We start from the raw sequence: 21,929 nt of genomic DNA on the forward strand, positions 1-21,929 counted from the left end.
GACAGATACAGGATGTTCCAAGAAATATTAATCAAACAAAAGTTATGTAATGTGGTACTTCAAACTAAGAAAATTAATGCTATTTAGTTAATTAAAATAATAATATGAATTTTAATCCCAAAAATATAGAATTTTCAGCTAATATAGCAGTAAAGAATGCAAATATATTTGAAATTCTTTAATTTTTCTTGATTTAAGTGTTAAAAATAATTTCTACATGTGTTTAGAATATAACATTTAGTATTCAAATAAAAAGTGATAATATAAAGCTTAAATTGAAATCAATATGATCATTACAAATGTTGTTAAAAATAACAATACACCTTTTATTATAAAGGTTAATATATTTTCACAAATACAATTTGTGAACTAAATACTCAGAAATGCCACTGTTAAATAAATACTACTAAAAATATTACAAATATTGAGTGTTTACAGTATATGTGATCTTGAATTGATTATTAAGCAGTCTCATGTGTATATGGTTTTATTGTTTTAAAATATATATTATACATTACAAAATGTACAGAAAATTGAAATATTTCCGATGTATTTTAGTGCTTGTACAACTCAAAACTTACTATAAGATATTTGTCATTTAAAGAAATATGCTTAATAAACAAATTATTTCACATGACTATGTGGCACTCCAAAAAAAAAAAGATTAAATATTTCTTGATCACCCTATACTCAGAAATTTCTAACAGATGATGGTATATATTACTGATAATTACTTACATTTTTCCATTTTATTAAAAGAATAACGGTAGTTGTTCTTGAAAAGTCCATGTTCATTTTCAATGTCGTTTGTCTTTGTTGTCCTCAAAAAGTGATTCAGATTCACTAATGATAACAGGCAATCCCCACTTTGTATTCTTTTCTATTCATATATCACATCGTATGATGTTAATAATAGTAACATATACACGATAAGTTAGCAACAAAATGTATCGAAAACGTACATACATATCGCGTATTAATTGAAAACATATGAACTTTGATATTCGTTTGCCACATCGAAGTATTCCCGCGTTATTCTTAACGATAGATCATGGCGATACATTGAGAAAGATTTAAATGTGTAATAGAAATGACGTTCACAAAGTAATTATATATTTGACGTCTGAGTACTTTACTGCCACCTAGTGAAGCTAGAAATGTAATACTTCTTCGAAAACAATTTTTGGAAGTAAACCTACTGTAAACCAGTTTTATATAAAGAGGAGACTTAAACAAACGGTAAAAATTCGTCGTCATTGTCACAACTGTGCAAAGAATTACTTTCATCTCTTTAACATTCAGACAACTAGCAGAAATGTGGCACTTGATCTGACATTCAATGCCGGCCACATAATTACCGTGTCTATAAACGTATTTGCAGTCCATGTGCAGACACAATAGACACTGAGAAGATATGAGACAAAACTCAGCACACTTTTGTTCCTGAGCTGACATGGCACTACCCCACACGCAAAGTACTCATTCACACTTTAAATTTTGTTATTTTTTTGTAATATGTAAATATGAACATTCATAATTCAGCTATCAAATGTATTAAATAACAATAATGGAAATGACTAACATTCTAAATCTGCTTTACACAGTCGGGTTCAAGGTATTTGGTCTGAATTGTATGATCATTAACAATGATTGCAGCTATTCCATTTCAGATTGCAACTAAAATTCATGCAAAATTGATAGTCCCAAGTATTCACACTAATACCCAGTATTTGCTTTATACACTTGTACTTTGTGAAAGGACTGTTACTTAGTGAATGCAGCAAATACAGCCCAAAGGACTGGATTAGCATTAGGTTTAGCAGCTTCAGCTTCAAAGTCAAGATCCAATAATGTCCGTACTCGTCGCATTGCTACTTCGTAATCGTCGTCGGAAAGTGGTGCAAATGCATTTTCTAATACATCAGCTGCATGAGCTAGAATTACTAAAGCTAGAGTTCGCCTATCCATACGACCAGCATCATTAACCCAACGACTTAATACAGCTTCTTGAATCTATAAATGATAAAAAGAATATCTTTTATAGCACTATATTTAGTATTGTCATGGTACTATTACTAGCAAAATGTAAATTATGTATATAATTATATAGAACTTAATAATATAGATGTACAAAAGTCTATTATACAAAAACAAATTTTTAATCTACATATCTAAAGCTTAAATAGGAGCAAACTATTCGTATAATATACATATATACACATGTCTTAGCATGTGCATATAATAAGATATTTCCACAGTTCAAAAAATAATAAGTAAATAAAAGATACACTATAATGACAGGTAAATAATTTACCTTTTTTACAAGACGACTTTTGGCAAGGTTATCAGTGAGAGGATGAGTTGTCATATCAAAGAGTAAGAAATTCTGTTTTTCTGTTGTTAACACTCCTTTTTCAACAAGATTTTTTGCTAATCTTTCTCTAACATTCTTTAACTGATATCTTAATTTGAGTGGATTCCATGTTTCTCCTAAATAAATATAAAACATTATAGAAAATTTGTAATTAGACAGGCATATTTCTAAACTATAGTAGCATACACTAACCACTTAGGTATTCAATCCAACTAGGAACAGTTTCAGGTGGATCAGTTTCTTTTAAATGTTTTAGAGCTTCATCTAATAATACATCTCCTGTAGGAGCATCATTTTTCAAGAGAAGTTTCCTCACCAACAATCCCTTTTTGCGCATTCCAGCTTTTTCTAACTCTACCCGTCCACGAAACCCAAGTTCTGCCAAAATACAACCACGTAAACCAGAACTTATGCAGTCATTCCAGAATGAAGTATAACCCTGAAAAAGAACATGTACCTCAAAACTCAGGTAATGATTCACATATATTGCAAAGTGCAACATTAGAAGAATTCTATGTAAAGCTGAAGATGATGATGTCAACAAACCTCCTTATCCTTCAAGCCAAGTAATAGAACTTCTTCCATAAGTGTTAATCTTGTTTCTTTATCAGAATCGTCGTCGATCGTGGGATTCGAATTTAGATCTTTTTGCATGGAACAGTCCGTGTCCATGCCATGGCCAGATAGTTTATCATTGTGGCCAACATCGTTCGAGCCATCCTGGCCCAGACTACTGCCACTACTGCTATTAACCACACGTCGTCGTTGTACCAATCCGTCAGTGCGATTCATCATTTGATGAAGCTGTGCTTCTTTTACAATTACGTCCGCGTGTCAAATACGCCACCGTGTCGCCTTTACTTCCGATTAGGCGTGTAGTCAACCGTAGTTAAAGCAAGCTGGCGGCATGTATCGAACAATACACACTATATTGTTGACGTTTTAACCGATACGACATATCTTTCCAAGATGGCCAATCCCTACAGACGTCGTTATTTTGTTCCACCTGTATTATCCGTTTTTATTGCCCTCGCGTTATATACGATTAAGAACACGTCTATATACGTTGTGTGTAACACTGTCGTTCCGAACTTAGTTCGTTGTTTCGGCGATACATTTATCTCGGCGCTAATGTTTTCGCAGAAAAACCCACCGTAGTTCAATCGAGGCCCTCTCAACACTCATCGAGCCTGGAACGCGGATTGCATACCGTGTGTTGCAGAAGTTTAGAACGCTCACTCGACCCAGAAAGGAGGGTCACTTTACTCAGTCGGTAGTTTTTCTCGCGATCGTCACGCCAAGTTTTGCGTAAACGTCGCGCGAATCTTTTAAATTCCCTTATTACGTGTGCTTAATTTTTATGACCTTCGCTCTTTCCGTCCACACAAAATTCAACCAATGCAAATATTCTACACGTTGTTTTTATTTTCCGTTTTTTTTAAAAGCAAATTGTATTAAAGATTTAAAATCAAATGTCTCATTCAAATTGTATCTGTTCGTGTAATTTAATATTTTGTAGTTTAAAAAAAGTGTCACTATCTTGAGTGTTTTTGTCAAGTAAGAAACATGGTATTTGAACTTTGGTATTTAGTGGTGAGTAAAAGTTATTTAGATGAGTAATTTATTCGTGAAAAAAAAGTGAAATTTAAAAATTAAATGTCACCATTATCTGAACTTTGTTTAACTCATCCTGAACAATTGTAACTGCTGTAACCTAAATTGTCAAACGAAATTGTTATATCTTTTATTTAGATCGTTTGTTACGTTACTATTTCTAATAATTTACGATACAATTGCAAGGAGGCAATAATAACGAAGTAGGTTCACTTTATTACAATCCACCTGGAAGTGTATACAAGTTTGCGTTCACAAATATACAAAAGATACCCTATTTTTAACGCTACCATACGCCTTACAATGAACAGGAATGCAATTACGTGACGCAGAACGTTCAAAACCCATTCCATTTATGACAATAACTTCGCATAATGTTCCCTCCGATGAACTCAATCTTTTTCATACATTATAAAGAATAGAATAAAACGAACGTGCTCGAACATTTGCCAAATAACGGAATAGCATAACCCGGATAAGATGCGTATCTTCTCGTATTGTAATCAATGCCTTAACCGCAGCTCTGCTTTATCAGATCGCAACATTTACATCTCCTATGCATAATTACCTCGTGAGAAGGAAATATTCACGTATGATGCAAGGTACTAATATCTGAATAAGATACTCTTCTCTACGTCGTCATTATAAATTATAACCTAACAGCATTTTACAATTTCGCTCGTGGTACATGCATCTAGCAGACTCTAGGCGAGTTGCCATAGTATATCAGCGTTTTATCAGACGCGTGTTTCTCGTAACTACGATACACGGTGAAAACCATAGTCATCCGATGTAGCTGATACTGCTGCTGCCTGATAATAACGTGAGCAACATTAACGCTGCGATACCAGATTCATTGTGAGAGAAATATTTGAAGAGAGTGTGGGATGGTACGAAGGAGGGAGGGAGGGGCGAGAGAAGAGATGGGGAAGAGTTTCCACACGCGTCATGAGCATTTGTGAGCATTTTACCGTGCATTATCACCAGCTCGTTTTGATAAAAGGAAAGACACGTATGTACTCACTTACATATGGTCCAAGAGCGATGAAAAAAGAAATATGCTCGGCATCCCTCGGTCTTGTAAAACTTGTAACTCGAAGACAGTAACACGAGGTTCGGTAACGATCGATTTTTATTGCTGGTGAACAATGGAACGAAAAGAAAATTACAGCCCGGTGAGGAGGTTTGCCTCGTCGTTTCGCAGCGAAACATTACGTTTTACAGTTAAACCACGCACGTGTCCTCGAAAGTACCAATAAAGTGATACGTATATACACACTCGCGCGTATACGATACGCATCTGCATCACTCGATGATGCGTGACACTTCGAAAGCGTGACGTTTCGTAAAAACGATCGATTTGAGGTTAATTGCAGAAATATCTAGATATTACACTTATGCAAAGAACTTGTGTATTTGTCGTACTACGTGCAACAGACATATTTATCGCAGTTGAGGTTATAAATACTAGCGTCGTTGCGATACGGTTACGATTTGAGAAAAATTATACAGATAGTTCTCATTTTACGAATTTTTTTGAATGGAATTTTTACTTCAAATTGTACCGTGAATCATGCGGTATGTAGTGACGTAACGATCAGTTAGAATTCCCGATTTACGAACGGTCGCCAGAAACCGATTAATTCGTAAAGGTGGATTCGCATTACGAGAAAAATTTACGGAGAAAGAAAAGATTAGAAATATTAATATTTAACTGAATCACATGTAGCATCTGACCATTAACGCGTAAGGGAATAACCTCTCGGCGTAATCATTCGTAATCTTCTTATTGCATTATTTTACGACCGTCACATAGGAATCTTTTCCATTTGAATTCATCTCATTGCTTCAGCGCATGCCTGCATGTTCAAACGTTTATCGCGTTAGAAAAGAAATGCAAAGGGTTTTGTATTCAAGCGAGGTGAGAGTAATCACTGTTTTATCGGGGTTAGTGACACCATGGTCGATCATCGTGTATACTGATATTGAGCTTAATGACCGTTTCCCGGCGTTCAATGTCAACTGTTCAATGTCGGTGCCCACATTTACATGAAGCACAAGTAGGAAAGTAGCGGGTATAAAGGCGTATGTACATATTCGCAGAAGAAACATCCTTTTCTCTTTAGTTCTCTGAGAAATGTATTTGTGAAAAAAAGTTTCCTCGGTATTCACGTTTCTAAGAATTACAAAATATATTCACGTGGTATAAAAAAAAAAAACTGTGTTTTAGTAACCGCAGACAAATCGAATTTTAACAATTGTTAACATTGTTTAACAAATGAATGGTGAAATTTGAAATGTGTGGCTGATGCAGCTAGTTGCATACTTAAAATGTCACAGATTTTTTCTCACGCGCCTTTCCCTGTACAACTTGGATAAGGATAATTTCTTATTCTTGTTCAATGTCAATTCCACGCCTATACAACATCGCTGCATAACTTTAAACTGTCCAATGACACATAAATAGTGGAAAGAACAATGATATTCTAGATCGTGACAAAGAACGTGACTAGAGGAAGCATGTGATACTTACTACATCTATTATAAGCAATTAACTCAGATTTGTCGTGTACAATTACAACGATAATTGCACGTAAATAAATCCTAAATTTTCAAAAATGATTAATTTTCGAAGATAAAAATTCAGGAGAACACATGTTCGTTAAAAACAAAATACAAGATTCTATTTAGATTAATTAAAAATTATACACACAAGCACGAAATAAAGTACACTTGTTGCAATAAGAACTATACGATTAGTATTCAGAACGTGATCGATATTTAGCACCTGATTAAACAGCCTAGACCTCGAGTTTATTTTCGAGTAAAAACTCGTTTAAATGTACATTAGCAAGTTACACGTAAATCGTTAACCTATTAACTGTGTGTTCACCTTTCAAACAGAAATTGAATCTCTCTAGCAAGAATTATAACCAACTACGTACTTCCTTTTCGTTCTTGCAAATGCGAATTATATGTACTTTACGTTCTATACAGGCGTAACGGTATAATTAAAACTGAATAAACTCTTGATAAAAAAATTATTGCGTTGGCTAATCATTGGCGAGTTAACTCGTCTTACACATTTAACACGTGACTTCTTGTGCAGTCAACCGAGTACTCATTTCTATATTTTCCTTTAAAAATTTTTTCTATTTCTACAAAAGTATCGTAAAATCCTCATTTTTTGGACATTTTTACGTCGATACGCGTTTCCAAAATAAGAATTTTGGACTGCAGATGGCGCGATCGGTCAAATATGACCGAATACGCAAGCTCGACCACAAATTTTTTACTTTACCAGACATTGTATCGTTTAAAATTATAAAAATTACAATTAAAACAAGAAACATATTCACAATATAAGAAGCGAAGAGTCTTGAACTGAAACAAGAGAAACCTCTAAAAGCTGGGTCACCAGTGACCCAGTGTCCGCCCTCCGAAGACCAAACCTCGAAACAACCGTGAAAATTTCAGTTTACCTACAGAAGGGTAAAAATGATCAAACATTTACCCACGAATTTTTCTTTTAACAACAAACCACGTTTGGATCGTCACCCAAACACCATCAGATCACATTGTCACCGTACAATTTCTATCCGTACAGAGAGATAGGGTGATACCGGCCGAGGGAGAGGGATAGAAAGAGAAAGAGAAGGTAGGAATCGAGGCTGTCGGTGAAGGCGCAACGAGAGGCACGTTCAGTCGCCCGGACCCGCTCGGTCGGTCTAAACAGACGGTACCTGATCGTATTACTCGCGATCGCAGTGGTTCTGTCAGCTCCTTCAATCCGTGTATCGCGAAACTTCCCTCCGGATTGTGCACTGTTCCAAGTAAACACACAAGCATACACATATCATCGGAAGGATACAAAAGCTGTTAGAGAAACAGGACCGAGGATGATTCAGTGGGACCACTGTTGAACGCATCGACTTTTTACGAGGACAGGTATCAGGTGAGTTTGAAAGAATCGATTAGCTTTATCAGCATGACGAATTTTCTCTAATCAACTCTATAGAGATAATATAAACCATCCAGATTAATCGACGATTTGTTTCTTCTTTCGTACTGTTAATTTCGATCGATTCGTAGTGAAGCTGTTTATTCATCTTTCTGTGATAACGATAACGAGGATACAGTAGGTGCTACGATCGAGACAGCTGTTCAAATATTTTGCGAACTATCCGTTTCACGATTCGATCGAATTCGAAATTTACATCGATTTCTTCTTATCAATTTATTGAACTTTCTTGCCGGGTATGTGGATATTCGTTGTTTACGCAGCTAATGAGAGCAGTTAGAGGGTAATTAGATCGTTTAGAGTGATTATCGATGTCGATATTTACGATTTTATCGAGGCCGATTAATTTGATCGATGTGCGAAATCTGTTGTTAATTCAAGCACGTGTTAAAAGTTCGAACCGTCGGAATTTCATTCTCGCGCTTCTGGCTCTGTGCGAATCGCTGCCGCGGATTCCCTCTTCGGGGTCTTCTCACAAAAGGGAAACCATGGGAAGAATCGCGTAATCATATTATTCGTAATTAACGAGAACGGTTTATGACGCTTCGAAGACGCCACTTTAACGATGTGAACGACGTATTACCACGACTGAGAATTCGGAGGTGTTAGGTCAATAGCCAGATTGCCAGGAAGCTTTCTTACCCAAGTTTCTCATTCCTCCTTCGTTCTTCTTCTCTTTTAGAGATCAATTTTTAAGCTTGTGCAACACACTCGAGACGTATACAGTTACTTGCACCTTGCATTTCTTGTGTTACACAACGAATGACTAGCTGATGTTGCATAAGTATTTGGTGACAACAAAGTGACGATAAATCGAGTACTTTGTTTTTCCGAAGTTTCAAATGAAAATTAATCTCGATCGCTTTCAGGCGAATGAAAGCGATTTCAGCGATTCGAGGTGAAAATATTTCGATACGTTAACTTTTTATTGTTGTCACGAAAGTCAACGGTCCAAGTTCAAGTAGAAATCTGTATCGTCTGATAAAAAAGGAAGTGAAAGAACACGACAACGAGAAAGATACGAGATTTATAATGCTTTTTAAGATTGCGACGAGATTGTTTTTGAGAATCCACACTGATCTCATCGTTATGATTAATCTCGTATGTTTCTGGCTCGACGAGAGAATAAATTGATAGCCCCTTTATGTGATGTCATTTGAATGTGAATCAGGATGATTTAATTAAATTTCATATCTTAAAGATTTCTTTTTTTTATATATGCAACAATAGAAATTTTCCTTTGTGTATGATTCTACAATTAACTGGTCGATAAAAACTATCGAACGTAAAATTCATTTATAGCGAAAGACGGAAATATCGATTGTAATATTTATTCATAGATTACTATTTATTTGCTTTGTGCAACGTGCGCGCTCTGAGTCACGATAATCATGTTATCAATAATCAGGTTATCATTTGCGTTACTTTGAAAGACGTACGCGGAAAACCTTGAAAATCTTTCACAGTTTTCTAAATACCAAAATATAAAATTCACAATTTCCATTGCAGCAATTAGAAAACAAAAATTTGATCTATCACACTTTACACGTGCAGAAGTTAAATCTCTTCAACCACGATACTCGTGTAAATTAGGGATACTTTTCACTTACGGAATTAATCTCAACATAACGGAATCGATTAACATTTTCCGTATACATAGAGCTTTGTTGTTTTCCAAATGGAAATTTCATTCATTCCCCGATCTGTACAGAATATCACTTCTTAATTGGAGAACATATTACAAATTGCATTCATCAGTTCCGCAGCTGAGATTATGTTAAGAATTCCAGATGATTAATTACTGAATCGAGGAAACGAAATTCCGAGGACCAGAGTGGCCGATTAATTTCTGTGCGAAACAATGCGATAATTAAGGAACCCTAATAACAAGTGATAAGAAAACCGTGTAATTATTATACTTTTACGACTTCACTTCGTTATCGTTCGATAAATTCTCCACGATGATCGTTAAATATGCTGCAATTTTCTTGTAAAAAAGGGAATTGTACTGCATGCCTCATCGATGATACAATCTAGACTGTAACGCACACTTTCTCGCCTAATTCATCAACCATATACACGTATTAATCCCTCGGACCTCTTTGTCGAGTGTGACTCGACGTCAGTTTTATTCGCAGTAATTTTTAAATTGCCAATTTAAATATGTATTATACTTTGCAATATTCTTTTCACCTGGATGAGCAATAGGTACACATACACTACCGGCCAAATGTTTGGAATCACTGTGCATTGCACAAAAATTCCCCAAAAAGGTTAGCATTCATAATAATTTTCCAACGAATTTCTTATCATTCAAATCAATCGAAATGAGGTACAGTGCTATTCATCTCCGCAATATCAAAGAATTAGTAGCAGATCCAATATTAATATAAATTGGCAGGCGATTCCAAACTTTCGGCCGGTAGTGTATGTATGACCCTTAATGTTTAACCCTTTGTATTTGAAAGCCCTTGAAATTAATGTAATTTTTTTAAAGCTAATATTTTTATTAAAAGTTGGTTCTTTCTGCTGAGATCTCTAAACGTGTAGTGAACAATTCACGGAGGTCCATAGACCTGCTGTCTAGGAAAATATCCTTCGAGTTGCCTCTGCTGGTAAATATAATGTCGCTTCTTAGTCGCCTGAAAGAGTGCAAAGGGGGTGTCTTTTGAAGTGCATTTCAAGTAAAATTCTTAAAATAACAGGGAGTTATTGGGTTAACATTCGTCAGATGACCAGAAAATTCTAGAAATGCTGTAAACCATCGTCCTGTAATTACAACGAATTTAATCAACGAGCTATCTAAGAATTGACGAGCACATCTCGTGTGATCCGTCTTTTCAGTCAACGATCCATTCGCATAAATTGATTCATCCACGTGAAATTATTCGAAGAACTGTACGGCTACTGTTAAAGCGGCCTCTTCTTTTTCTCACGAGTCAGTCGCCGCCGCACTGGCTTCCACGAAGGGATCACAGTAAATCTGAACTCTCTATAGTGTTACATTCCTAGGATGATTCAGGTGTGCCTCGTGGTTCCCCGTGGTTCGTCGCCAAGTCTCTCCTCCGATAGAAGTCGATGCCTCCTCTCTGCTTGTTAACGAGTTTTCACTCCGTCATTTTCTTTCTCTCTTATCGTCTCTCGTCGTGTTCCATACGAAATAGAAAAAAAAACAAACGCTTGAATTTCCACGCTTTCCAAGCTTCGCTTCGATATGCAACATGTGTGTGCATCTTGTTCTGAATCGCTAACGATTCACGGACGGAATTCATTTGACTCGGTACGTGTCCGCAATTAAGATCGAATTTATCCTCGATCCGTAATTCCACTCTTTCGAACGAATTTCGAAAGTTGACAACGGTGTAATTTTACAATAATAGTTAGAAACGCGGGAGTGCCCGAGCAGTTTCGTCGAAAATTGCCCCCCGGTGTTTTGCATCTTGTGTAATAATAACAGCGGTTCTCGAAACCGGTAGCACGAAATTGGTAATGAAAACGAAAGTCGATTGGATACGTTAATTGCTTCGAGATTCGTAATACAGATTGACGCAATAAGGTGAAAAATCGGTTTAACAGGATACCTATATAACGGTTATTTTTTCTTTTTTCCATCACGCAACACCGCCGGTCTGCTATAATACCATTCTATATCGCTCAGCCTTTATATCCACTATCCTCTGTCGCTCTTTTCTCTCTCTTTCTCAGGTATGTTCACGCACCGGATGTACGTGTACGTAATCGACTTGTCTAAAGATAACCGGTTAATTGAAACGTGCTTATAAATTACGCGGCGAATGGTTTCCTACGGTGATACCGAAATCGAGTTTGATACACGTCGTTGTTCCCTTTACTTGTACTCTTATTGGTCGGTGGACCGGCGATAGCGGGCTATTCAGCGTCCTATTCGTCCATTTGTGACAGACTTCCGTTTCTGTGGTACAATTGGTCGTAAGGAATTATGATAATCGAACACGAGAGACAAATTGTTGCACCGCAATGGGAAGTAGAACGGATTTCGCTCTGTGCAGAATCTTCGCGTGAAAACAGGTAGAAGAGAGAAGGAGACGTAAGACGGTTGATATTTAACGTTAAAAAATGTAATTATGCTTCCATAACAGGATGGAGATTCACCGTTCGTTCAGTTAATTTGGTCGATCCGTTCGTGGGATAAGCGGCGATTTGAATTTTTTTTCTTCTCGGTAATAATAGGATTATTTAAATTTCACAGCTCGGCGAGCATCGTCTAGGTTGTTTCACGCGGGTAGAAGAACATTGTAAACGTCGAGAACGATTCGCGATTACTGGAGCGAGGATTTGGGCATTCGTTACATCGCGGCGCAGCGATGTTCGTCGCGAAACGAAAGCTTTCGAGTGAAAGTGCCGTGTTTCTTCTCTCGTAAATTCGTCGTAACACAATGTAATTCGACGTGGCGATCATGAACGGGCCCCGATCGCCGCCGCGTTTCCACCGCCGCCGGAAGGAATGTAAAACGAGTAACTTGTCTTCGCTTTGTCCAGAGTTACTTGTGCACGTACGAGAGAGAGAGAAGAGGAGAGAAATAGACGGAGAAAGGGTATCGTTTAAGTGGCATGTGGAGTGAAAGTCTGAATGTAACGAGTGCACGAGCCCTGCCAATACCTGTTTCACGTGCCGCGTAATTAATGTCGTCTCGCGAATAGCAGCGTACGCGATATTGTCCTTCGTTGATTTTTCTTTTCGCTTCGCGTATCCTTCTTTCTTAGTTTCCTCGTGTTGTTACCTTTCGACGCTTGTCCGTCGTGGTTCTTCTTTTTATTTTACTTTTCAGCTTTTCTTTTTGTACAAACTCTCTTTCAAAATTTTGTGATAACTTTTGGTGTGGCATAATCAACGACACACTGTTAGGATCTTATTTTTATGACTGCACTTTTATCGTGTGCACTTATTATACTACGATTTTTTTTTTTTTTAAGACTTTAATTATTTTGTAACGATTGTCACAGTTAGTGTGTCAACCCTTTAACGCTCATGCCTGTCTCACACTCACACAATTTCATTTAATTATTTCTTCTCACTTTTCGTATCGCACTATCCTATTTTATGGCAAAAATGTAGGCTACAGTGTTACAAATAATGGCGAACTTATTTCTATACACTCGGGAAATAATTAAGAAATAGAAATAAAGTTGATCATTTTTGGCAGATCAAGTTGAAAAAAGTGTGAACGTTAAAGGGTTAAACTTGTGGAATTGGTTTAATAATACGTTGTGAGTGATGGCGTGAATGTAGTGTGTTTGTCGAATCGTCTCGAGATTTGGAAAACGAGAGGATCGTACAGAGAAACAGGTAGTAAAAACAGTAGAACCGCGTTGTTATTTATTGCGAGATACAATAAGAGATCGTTGATCAGATTATCATTATTCCTTTTTACGTGCGTTTATAGTTATTACGAAATTATTGTTATAAAATATATTGCTATTGAACTTATTATCACGTGTCATATAATCACAAAACTCATTTTCAACCTCAATTTTGTGACAACTTACGGCGTGGCATGATCAATGACACACTATTAGAATCTTATCTCTATGTCGGCCCTTTAAATAGAAATAGATATTTAGAAGTTTCATCGTGTTTACTCGTCGCATTATGAAATTCCAGTCTAAATCATATCGTTTAATTGGTGTCTTAACCCTTTTTATTTTGAAGCAGACGACGCATTGCTCACGTGTAATTAACCGTTTGAGTGCCAAGCGGCGCGATCGCGCTTCTTCTATCCTGTCCTAAAAGCGCCAGCGCTCTAGGCTGCGAAGCCCATAAATCACAGAGGGGTCGATTTTTTTCGACTTTACGGTTCCCCTCGAGTCTTAAGTGAAAAAAGAGGAGCGCTATCGTGCCGCTTGGCAATTTTCGATCAGGAAATAAGAAAGGCTCGTGGCACTCAAACGGTTAAACATTATCCTGTGAAACCTATAATTCATTTTTACCATCTGAAAAGCATTTTTGGACACGGAATATGACGTGGCATTCGTGGCACTCAAACGGTTAAACATTATCCTGTGAAACCTATAATTCATTTTTACCATCTGAAATCAATATTCTCTCCTCCGAGGATCAACACCTATCATCTTTTTCTGCCTCTTTTCTTATCGTCATTGCATCGTTGAGCCTGTAAATAAAAAGTTACCCGTGTCTGGCCTTAGGACCGCAAAGGGTTAATACTTATAGACGAAAGTGCGAGTGTACTCTCAGAAATCCATCAATAATGTACAATTGCAATTTTCTCTAAGTACAGTCGAGTCTTCTTTTATGCGGTAGATAGGTACTTTCCAAAAAATCGCACAAAAGAAGACATAGCTTGCTCAGTCCATAGAGTAGCTCAATACTTAGCGTTTCTTCACCACCTCACATCATCTGTTATAATATCGCTCTCGCGGTATTAATTTGTTGCGAGCGCATCGCCACTCTTCGCGTTCGAATTAAAATTCATCCGAGTCGCGAGTCCGAGGATCGTACACCCCGAATTTGCATGAAATATGCGCACCGCATAACTTCAAAGCTGCATTAAAAAGAGACTCGAGTGCGTTAGGTATAGAAATGAATTATTTCCGATTTTGGAGTGCAATCGAAATTTTATTTAAAAAAAAGAACAAAAACAGATTAATCATCGAAATAATTTCCGTTATTGTTCACGATCTTTCGCCGTTTCTCTGGCAGCTGGTAGAAACTCTGTAGCTTCGAATCAATTACGTGAATCCAGTCGGAAAGAATTCATTTCCACACCTAATATATCACACTTATTGTCACGCTAAATTGCCACAGTATCCTTTTTTATTTCCTCCGCATTTCGAACCGTACACACGCTATCTAAACGCGGAAACCGTCTACCTTATGTAACCATATCGAGATTACGCAGGAACTCGATCGATCTTGATACACGTTAATCCACTGGACTCTAGTAAAACATAGTGATAACTCCTCGCTGTTCGATCATCCCCGTAAACGTTCAGAAAATCACATGCTGCACCGTGAATTTGTCATAGAAAATCGTTACAATGTTACCTTGATTACTTTCAGGAAGTCGTAACATCTTCCAAAGAGCCTTGAACTCCTAACGTCCACGAGCAACGCTATAATTCGTAATTTAAGCAGAGCCATTTTCTCTATCCGCAGCCTCACGTCCACGTATCTCTCCCTTTGATCGGTATTCCACGCGCAAGTATTGCACCAGAAGGACGTCGATGAGAAAGAAACGTCTGGGGAAATTTCGAAGACAATCTGGAATGGCACGCGATTGCGCAAACGCGCGAGGGGAGAATACGCATAACTCTTAACTCAGCCCCTAATTTTTCTCTCCCGCTGTTCTCCGCGAGTGCACAACTCCGCGTTCCACGATTTCGCGCGTATTACCGTTTAAGTTATCGCGTTCACGGGGACACAGACCAGTTCTGTATCTTGAACTTTAATCGGGCAGCGTCACGGTAGAACGAACACCGTACACACGGCGGTATCACGCGTGTCACGGCGCCTCTCTGTCTCTTACACGGGCCTAACCCTTTCTGTCCTTATGCTCTGATAGTAATCCAGCGGACAGATATCAGAACAGCCTCGAACCGACAGTCGGGAAGGCCGTCTACGGCCAGGCGGTATCGTTGGATTATTATTATGCATGAATTTCGTGAACCGGTCGTACGTTTGCTAACGCCCCGGGATTTACGTAACCCGTGCGAGAAAGTCGGAAAGTAGCGTGTTCTTGGCGTGTGTCAACCCCGAAACTGGGAGAATTTAGGGTGACCCGGTGTGTATACGTACGGTGGGGAAGAATTATGCTAGATTTAATTTACAGGTCGTTGCCTTCACTCTTTCATTTTAACTCTCTCGTGTGGATTTTTCTTTTTTGGAGGTTAAGTTTGTGTTTCTTTCAGCTCAGGGTAACGAAGAGTCGCCTGGAGTGAGGTGTGTTTATAGTCCGAGAGGAGTTAGAGACGTTAGTTGTCATGGGAAGTTTCATTCTCCCATGCGTTACGAATTCTGGAGATTTATACGGTTTTCTATCAGTAAGATTGCTTTTGTTAGGACTACCGGAAGTGTCTCAGTGAACACTGTACAGTCGGTGATCAAATTGTTAGAGCCGCCGTGCGAAAAACAGTTTTTTATTTTTTTGCAGAAATGAAATCACGATATCAAGGTTTTCACGCTGGATCATCTTTAATTAACGATTTGTCACTAGAGGTACACGAAACAGTTACTGTATTTGGTACTCTATTTGGTAGCGCTGTCTTTTCTCTTTCCGACACATTTTGAGTAATTTACTATGCATTGTAAGTAGTAAAAACAGTACGACAAAAGTTGAAATGCTCGAGATCTATGAACCAAGAATAAAAGTCACAAAATAACGTCCATATGACAGATAGTATTGTCTAAAGTGTCGCCAGGTGTAAAAAGATAATAAAAATTCAGTAGGTATAACTAGATTTTCATCTGAAAATTAATCGACACAACGTAAAATCGTCAATTTCTTGCAGGTGACTCTAATAATTTGATCGCCCACTGTATAAGAATAGTAGACTCCCGTGTAACGCGATTCCTCGTACAAAGCGTTAAATAATAAAATACAGGAATTCCCCGCGTTCAAAAATTAAATCTGCCTTAGTTGAGCCTTACACTGTTTTCTTCGTCGTGTGGAGGCCACATTTTTCAGGTTTGAGTGCTCACACGTTCACCCTGAAGAAATGCTTAACACTACGCCAGAGAAATGATTTGTGATTGTGGTGGGTTTAAAAAAATAAATAAATAGAGTGCTCGTTGCACTGGTTGTCGCAGTTTCTTAATTACTTCCGGTTTAATTGCTTCTGGTTAGAATAGAAATTGCGAAGAAAAGTTGTATCTGTGACTTTGTAATTAATGCCTACTCCATAATGCTTTAGGAAATGTTTCAATTATAGCGTGTGTTCATTTGTTTTTCGGTGTTGGTTTTGTGTTAGGCTAGGTTAAAAATCCATTAACTTCGATAATTTCTCGATAAGTTAATGGTAATAAGGAGGCAAACGGTAAAAAAAGAATAACTTTTCTAGTGACCTATTTCAAGCATGTAATTTAATGGGTCTATTGGAATAATTGTATTGGATAATACAGCGTTCGAGGTAAACGTGTCTAATTAGCAGTTCACTGCTGATAGCTGCATCGACGTTAATTCATGTCAGATTTCTTAAATCGAACGAGTTTTAATTTCACCAAAAACTTTTAACGTGATTTTACGTTGAAAAATTCACGGGACAAATTGGAATCTGGGTTTTATTTTGTTAAACCTTGGGCTGTTCGCATTCGAAAGGCAGAAAAATGAGATATAAATTGCGGGAAAATGAAAGGAGGAGATTATTAAACTAAACGACGATAATAAGGTTTATAAAATGCAGCGTCACTCCGGCCATCTGGTTGCAAATTACTCCCCTATTTCTTTGAACCCTTTTTCTCTGCAACATGTCTCCCGTAATTACTGTTCCTATTTACTTAAACGCGAGACGTGAAATGACGCGTTACACCATGAACAGTGTGGTTAACTTGTAATTTTTTGCACGAATACGTCTTGCAGCTAAATTGAGAAAATTTGCGAAAAGTAATTTTACATTAATTTCAGGAAAACATTAACACACTTTTTGTAATTTGTGTGCAATTTGTAAAGTAAAAATGTTTAATACCTGTGCATTGTTAATTCAATTGAGTTTAAGTGAAAATTTGCACGATTTTGAGAAATTGTGTCATTGTCAAATTTTTGTGTCAAATTTATATAAATTCAATTCAGTTTAACTGAAAATTTGACGATTTTGAAAAATTGTGCTATTGTCAAATTGTCGTCATATTTTTATAGTCGAATTTATATAAATTTAATTCAATTTCACTGAAAATCTGTATGATTTAAAGAAATTGTGTTACAGTCAAATTTTTATGTCGTATTTATATAAATTCAATTGAGTTCAGCTGAAAATCTGTTATAGTATTATAGTATGAGATTTAAAACACTGTAGCCGACTAATTTCATTGAAGAAATTTTGAAATACAAGCACAATGGCGACACACCTGAATTCCTAGGTTTTTGGATTTACTTGGTTAAAGGAGCACTTCGTATTCCTTTCATACATGACTTTCAAAAGAGGCTGTCCTTGTCCTTGAACAGGTATATGATACGACGTGACGGCTTTGAGTTCAAGAAACGATGACACACGCACGTGTTTTTAAGAGACCTCACGTAAAGCACTAATCGTTCCGCGATTTTTCGTATTTTGATCGAGTAGCCAGTCTGTGTCTTATTCGACGTGTACAGAAGCACAATTAACATCATCACGTTTAAAACGTACCTCACCTTTGAAGTTCCCCAACACGTTGAACGTTCATTTTAGCGAAAGTAATTCTAAAATTTTCATACAAAAATACTATTCTAAAAATACACGAATAAACGATGAAATTGAGAAGTGATACTCGACAAAAATAAAAATGAAAAATTAATATTAATTTCAACAGAAAACCTTGCCCTCAGTTCATAATTTATAAAAAAATACACGAATAAACGATGAAATTAGGATACTCGAAAAAAATAAAAATGAAAAATTAATATTAATTTCAACAGAAAACCTTACCCTCAGTTCATAATTTATAAAAAAATACACGAATAAACGATGAAATTAGGATACTCAACATGCATTATTTTACACGAAAAATTTCATTTTCACATTAATATTAATTTTCATTTATAAAATAATCATTCATAAAAATCACCATTTACAAAATAGTGTGTTTATAAACGATTTATTATTATTTATGAAACAATCATCCATAAAAATCGTAATTTATAATAGAGTACATTCATGAATGATTTGTTCTTATTTAGAAAATAGTATCATGCATAAAATATTATATTTTCAAGTTCAATCCTGTTACACCAATTACAGAGAAACACATCCGTCTTAATTTTCGAATCAAAGCGTAATACCGTTTCCACTTACCTAAATTGTCTTAACTACTCCACAATCGCGCCGCAATAAAACCATTCAGGCATCAATTCGAGCGCGGACAGTTATCTTTACCGTATGACACTTCGCCTACTTTAAGTAACATTTTCTTTTTTACGTACCATCGAACGTTCATTTACATTCCCGGATCATTCTGTTCAAACAATCCACTTAACTGTGCATCTTACGCGCGTTCGCTTGCGGCCGGGGTTTAACCCAGTAACCAGCAACTTTTCATGATCTCCTTCATGATCCTTGTCTGCGACCTCAATCGCTATCAGCCACAGCCTGCATGGTCATTTCTATGACCGACACTCGCCGCATTTCAATTCCACGTCGCCTCTATAACCTGGAAAATCTTGTTTCGTATTCACCGTGAATAAGTCTATCCACAGTTCGGAATTCATCCTGCCACCTTGATGAATACGTTAACGTGGAACAAGTATGTCGACATCTTCTTCGCGTTTCGTCCTCAATGGGACAATTTAGCGCGCGAGTTAGCTCGGGTTCTAAAGACCACCCCTGAGGACTCCAGATGATACCTAACTTTGGCATTTTTTTTCAAGAAAATTATTGGCTCGTTCGAAAAATTTTCCGGAGGGATTTATTACGTTATCCTTGGAGAATGTAGGAGTATTTTTTTCATCTCATTTCTTTGCAAAATGGCGACGCTGTGATTGCATGGATGAACCTCTGTTTCGGACCAACTTGCACTCTTTTTTGGCGGGAAATTTTGTCGTTTTTGAATTAGTTTCGTATTTTAATACTTATACGATATTATGTACCTTGTTTCAGTATTTGATAAGTGATTTTAAGTAAAAACTGTAAAAAATATTGTTACTTGTACAATACAATTTGAAGCACATATTAAGTTTGTTGTTACAGAGAAAATTGTTCGCACAAATTGAGAAAAAATTAAAGGTTCCCTTTGAGCCACTTAATGAACGAGAAACGAAAGTTTCTCGACTCAATAGGATTCACAACAGGTTCGCATATGATGGTTTTCCATTGTAATAGATTTCCTCGGATTGTACGCGTTCCCAAGATTGAGTCATCCTGGCAGTGTTATGTAAGGGTGAGATTACCGCGTTCGAGAATGAAAAATATATTAGAGACATCGACCGTGTGTGCAGAGCAAAGACAAGAGGACTGAAATTTCATATGAGATAACACCAATCTCCCCGTTAATGAGGCTAGTTATCGTTGAGAAACAACCTCCGTACAGTTTCATGTGATAAATTACAAATTCTTCAATTGTCATCTCAGAAAATGCTAAGTTCCCTAGATTACATCTTCCAACACTTTTTTTTACCAAATGCAACAGTATCTAATCCGAAGAATCTTCTAAAAATTAACGAAGCAGAAAGATTTAACAGAGCGAGCAATTATTTTTCAATTATTATTTCAATACGGCGATTAATTTGTCAAATTAAAAAAAAAAAAGAGAAGAAAACAGGACTGCAATTCTCCGAAAGTAAAAAGGTGAAATAATTCAGCTGGTTGCACGTGCGTGAATAGCAATCCGCGCTTTTCTGATTCAACGGAGCGAAGTGAGAGATTTATTTTCGTGAAAGTTTGGGGTTAACACTCTACGTCACCGTGTCGACGGCCCCTTTTCACGGATTTCGTGTGTATCGGACCAACGGGGTCCGAGTGTACTCTCCGGCGGTGTGACTCACACCGAAGGATTCCCTTGGTCATTCATAAAAATTCCGTCAGACGAGCGATCTGATTCTCATAGTTAGATGAATGAAATCAGACACCGTTCAACAATCGACACCTCCGAGGATTCTCTTTCTGGTTCCCCGATAGTTCATTCGATATATATCAGATGACCACGAGAAAAATCGCGGCGCTTCTTTGCTGCTCCATCCGTTACGCATCGTATTTGTACCATCGTGTGGCGTAACTGTCTCCTACACGTGGGAAAGTAGAGGCGGAACGATTGTGAAGTTGGTGAACCGTTGGATTGCGTTTTCATTGCGTGTGAAATGTTTATTTGGGACGTCAGATACGTGGTGAATAATTTGAATTTTAGATGATCGACGGATTTTGCTGGTTCGCTAATTTTCAGAGTCTTCCTCTTTTCTTGGGTGAAGTGTGAAGTGTTTAACCCTTCGACACGTTCGCTGTGACAGCTTTTTTTAAGGATTTTCTTATTTCGCTGTATTTTGTTATTTTGGGCTAGGAAGGTTCGATTGGCGTTTAGTAGATGAAAATGGTGGAAATATCAGGTCAACATGTAGCTAATATTCAACGAAAAATGTTAATGAATCGATCCAAAGAGTAGATTTGAAAAGAACAAGTGCAACCATTTATCACCTAGAAAATATCCAAATATTCATCTATAGACAGCAATTTTGCTTTCTTTCCTTCAATGCACAAATTTCTCACCTTTCGTCTATTATTGTGACTATCATTTTATTTTTTTATTCGATGACTTTAAAGAGTTTCAAGTAATACGTAACCGTTTGAGTGCCAAGGAGCGCGGTCGTGCTCCTCATATTCGACATCGAAAAGTGTCACCGCATCGGGCCACGAAGTGTAGATTTTATTCTATTTTTTTTATAAAAAATTGCACATAAATCCCGCACATAATCAATTTTGCCTTTGTTTCGTGTTATTTCCAAATAGTCGTATTCAGGAAAATGTCCAAAACAAATTTTTTGTAACTTTTCGACATCAAATGAAAGAAGCGCGATCGCGCCGCTTGGCACTTTTGGATTGGGAAGCAACAAAGACCCGTGGCATTCAAACGGTTAATTAAATTGACAATCGTTCAGAAGCAAAATTTCACGAGGAACAGGTCTTTTAGTAACCAATTAGCTAGCTTCAGTCTTACAAGGGAGGTTTTCTCGCTTGGCACTTTTGGATTGGGAAGCAACAAAGACCCGTGGCATTCAAACGGTTAATTAAATTGACAATCGTCTTTCA

At 37.1% G+C, this 21,929-nt stretch overlaps 1 protein-coding gene across 1 annotated transcript; it reads right to left on the minus strand.

Annotated features, from left to right (window-relative positions):
• Positions 1–1,546: 1,546 nt before the first annotated feature.
• On the minus strand, positions 1,547–3,584 carry LOC108576608 (Golgi phosphoprotein 3 homolog sauron). The gene is made up of 4 exons (XM_017939628.1): positions 2,921–3,584; positions 2,567–2,813; positions 2,315–2,490; positions 1,547–2,013 (listed from the first exon to the last, which is right to left on the minus strand). Exons 1-4 carry the CDS (start codon positions 3,167–3,169, stop codon positions 1,765–1,767), a joined length of 921 nt encoding a protein of 306 aa, XP_017795117.1. The 5' UTR covers positions 3,170–3,584; the 3' UTR covers positions 1,547–1,764.
• Between the last annotated feature and the right edge of the window lie 18,345 nt (positions 3,585–21,929).

The sequence above is a fragment of the Habropoda laboriosa genome, unplaced genomic scaffold (genome assembly GCF_001263275.1).
Source record: "Habropoda laboriosa isolate 0110345459 unplaced genomic scaffold, ASM126327v1 scaffold385, whole genome shotgun sequence".
Classification (NCBI taxonomy): domain Eukaryota; kingdom Metazoa; phylum Arthropoda; class Insecta; order Hymenoptera; family Apidae; genus Habropoda; species Habropoda laboriosa.

Bases quoted from the DNA above. Each gene is read 5' to 3' on its own strand.
- LOC108576608 (XM_017939628.1), bottom strand. From the start codon at position 3,169: ATGATGAATCGCACTGACGGATTGGTACAACGACGACGTGTGGTTAAT. The intron at 2,491-2,566 runs GTTAGTGTATGC...ATATTTATTTAG, and splicing joins TTGGATTGAATACCTAAGTG to GAGAAACATGGAATCCACTC. The intron at 2,014-2,314 runs GTAAATTATTTA...TATCATTTATAG, and splicing joins AAAGTCGTCTTGTAAAAAAG to ATTCAAGAAGCTGTATTAAG.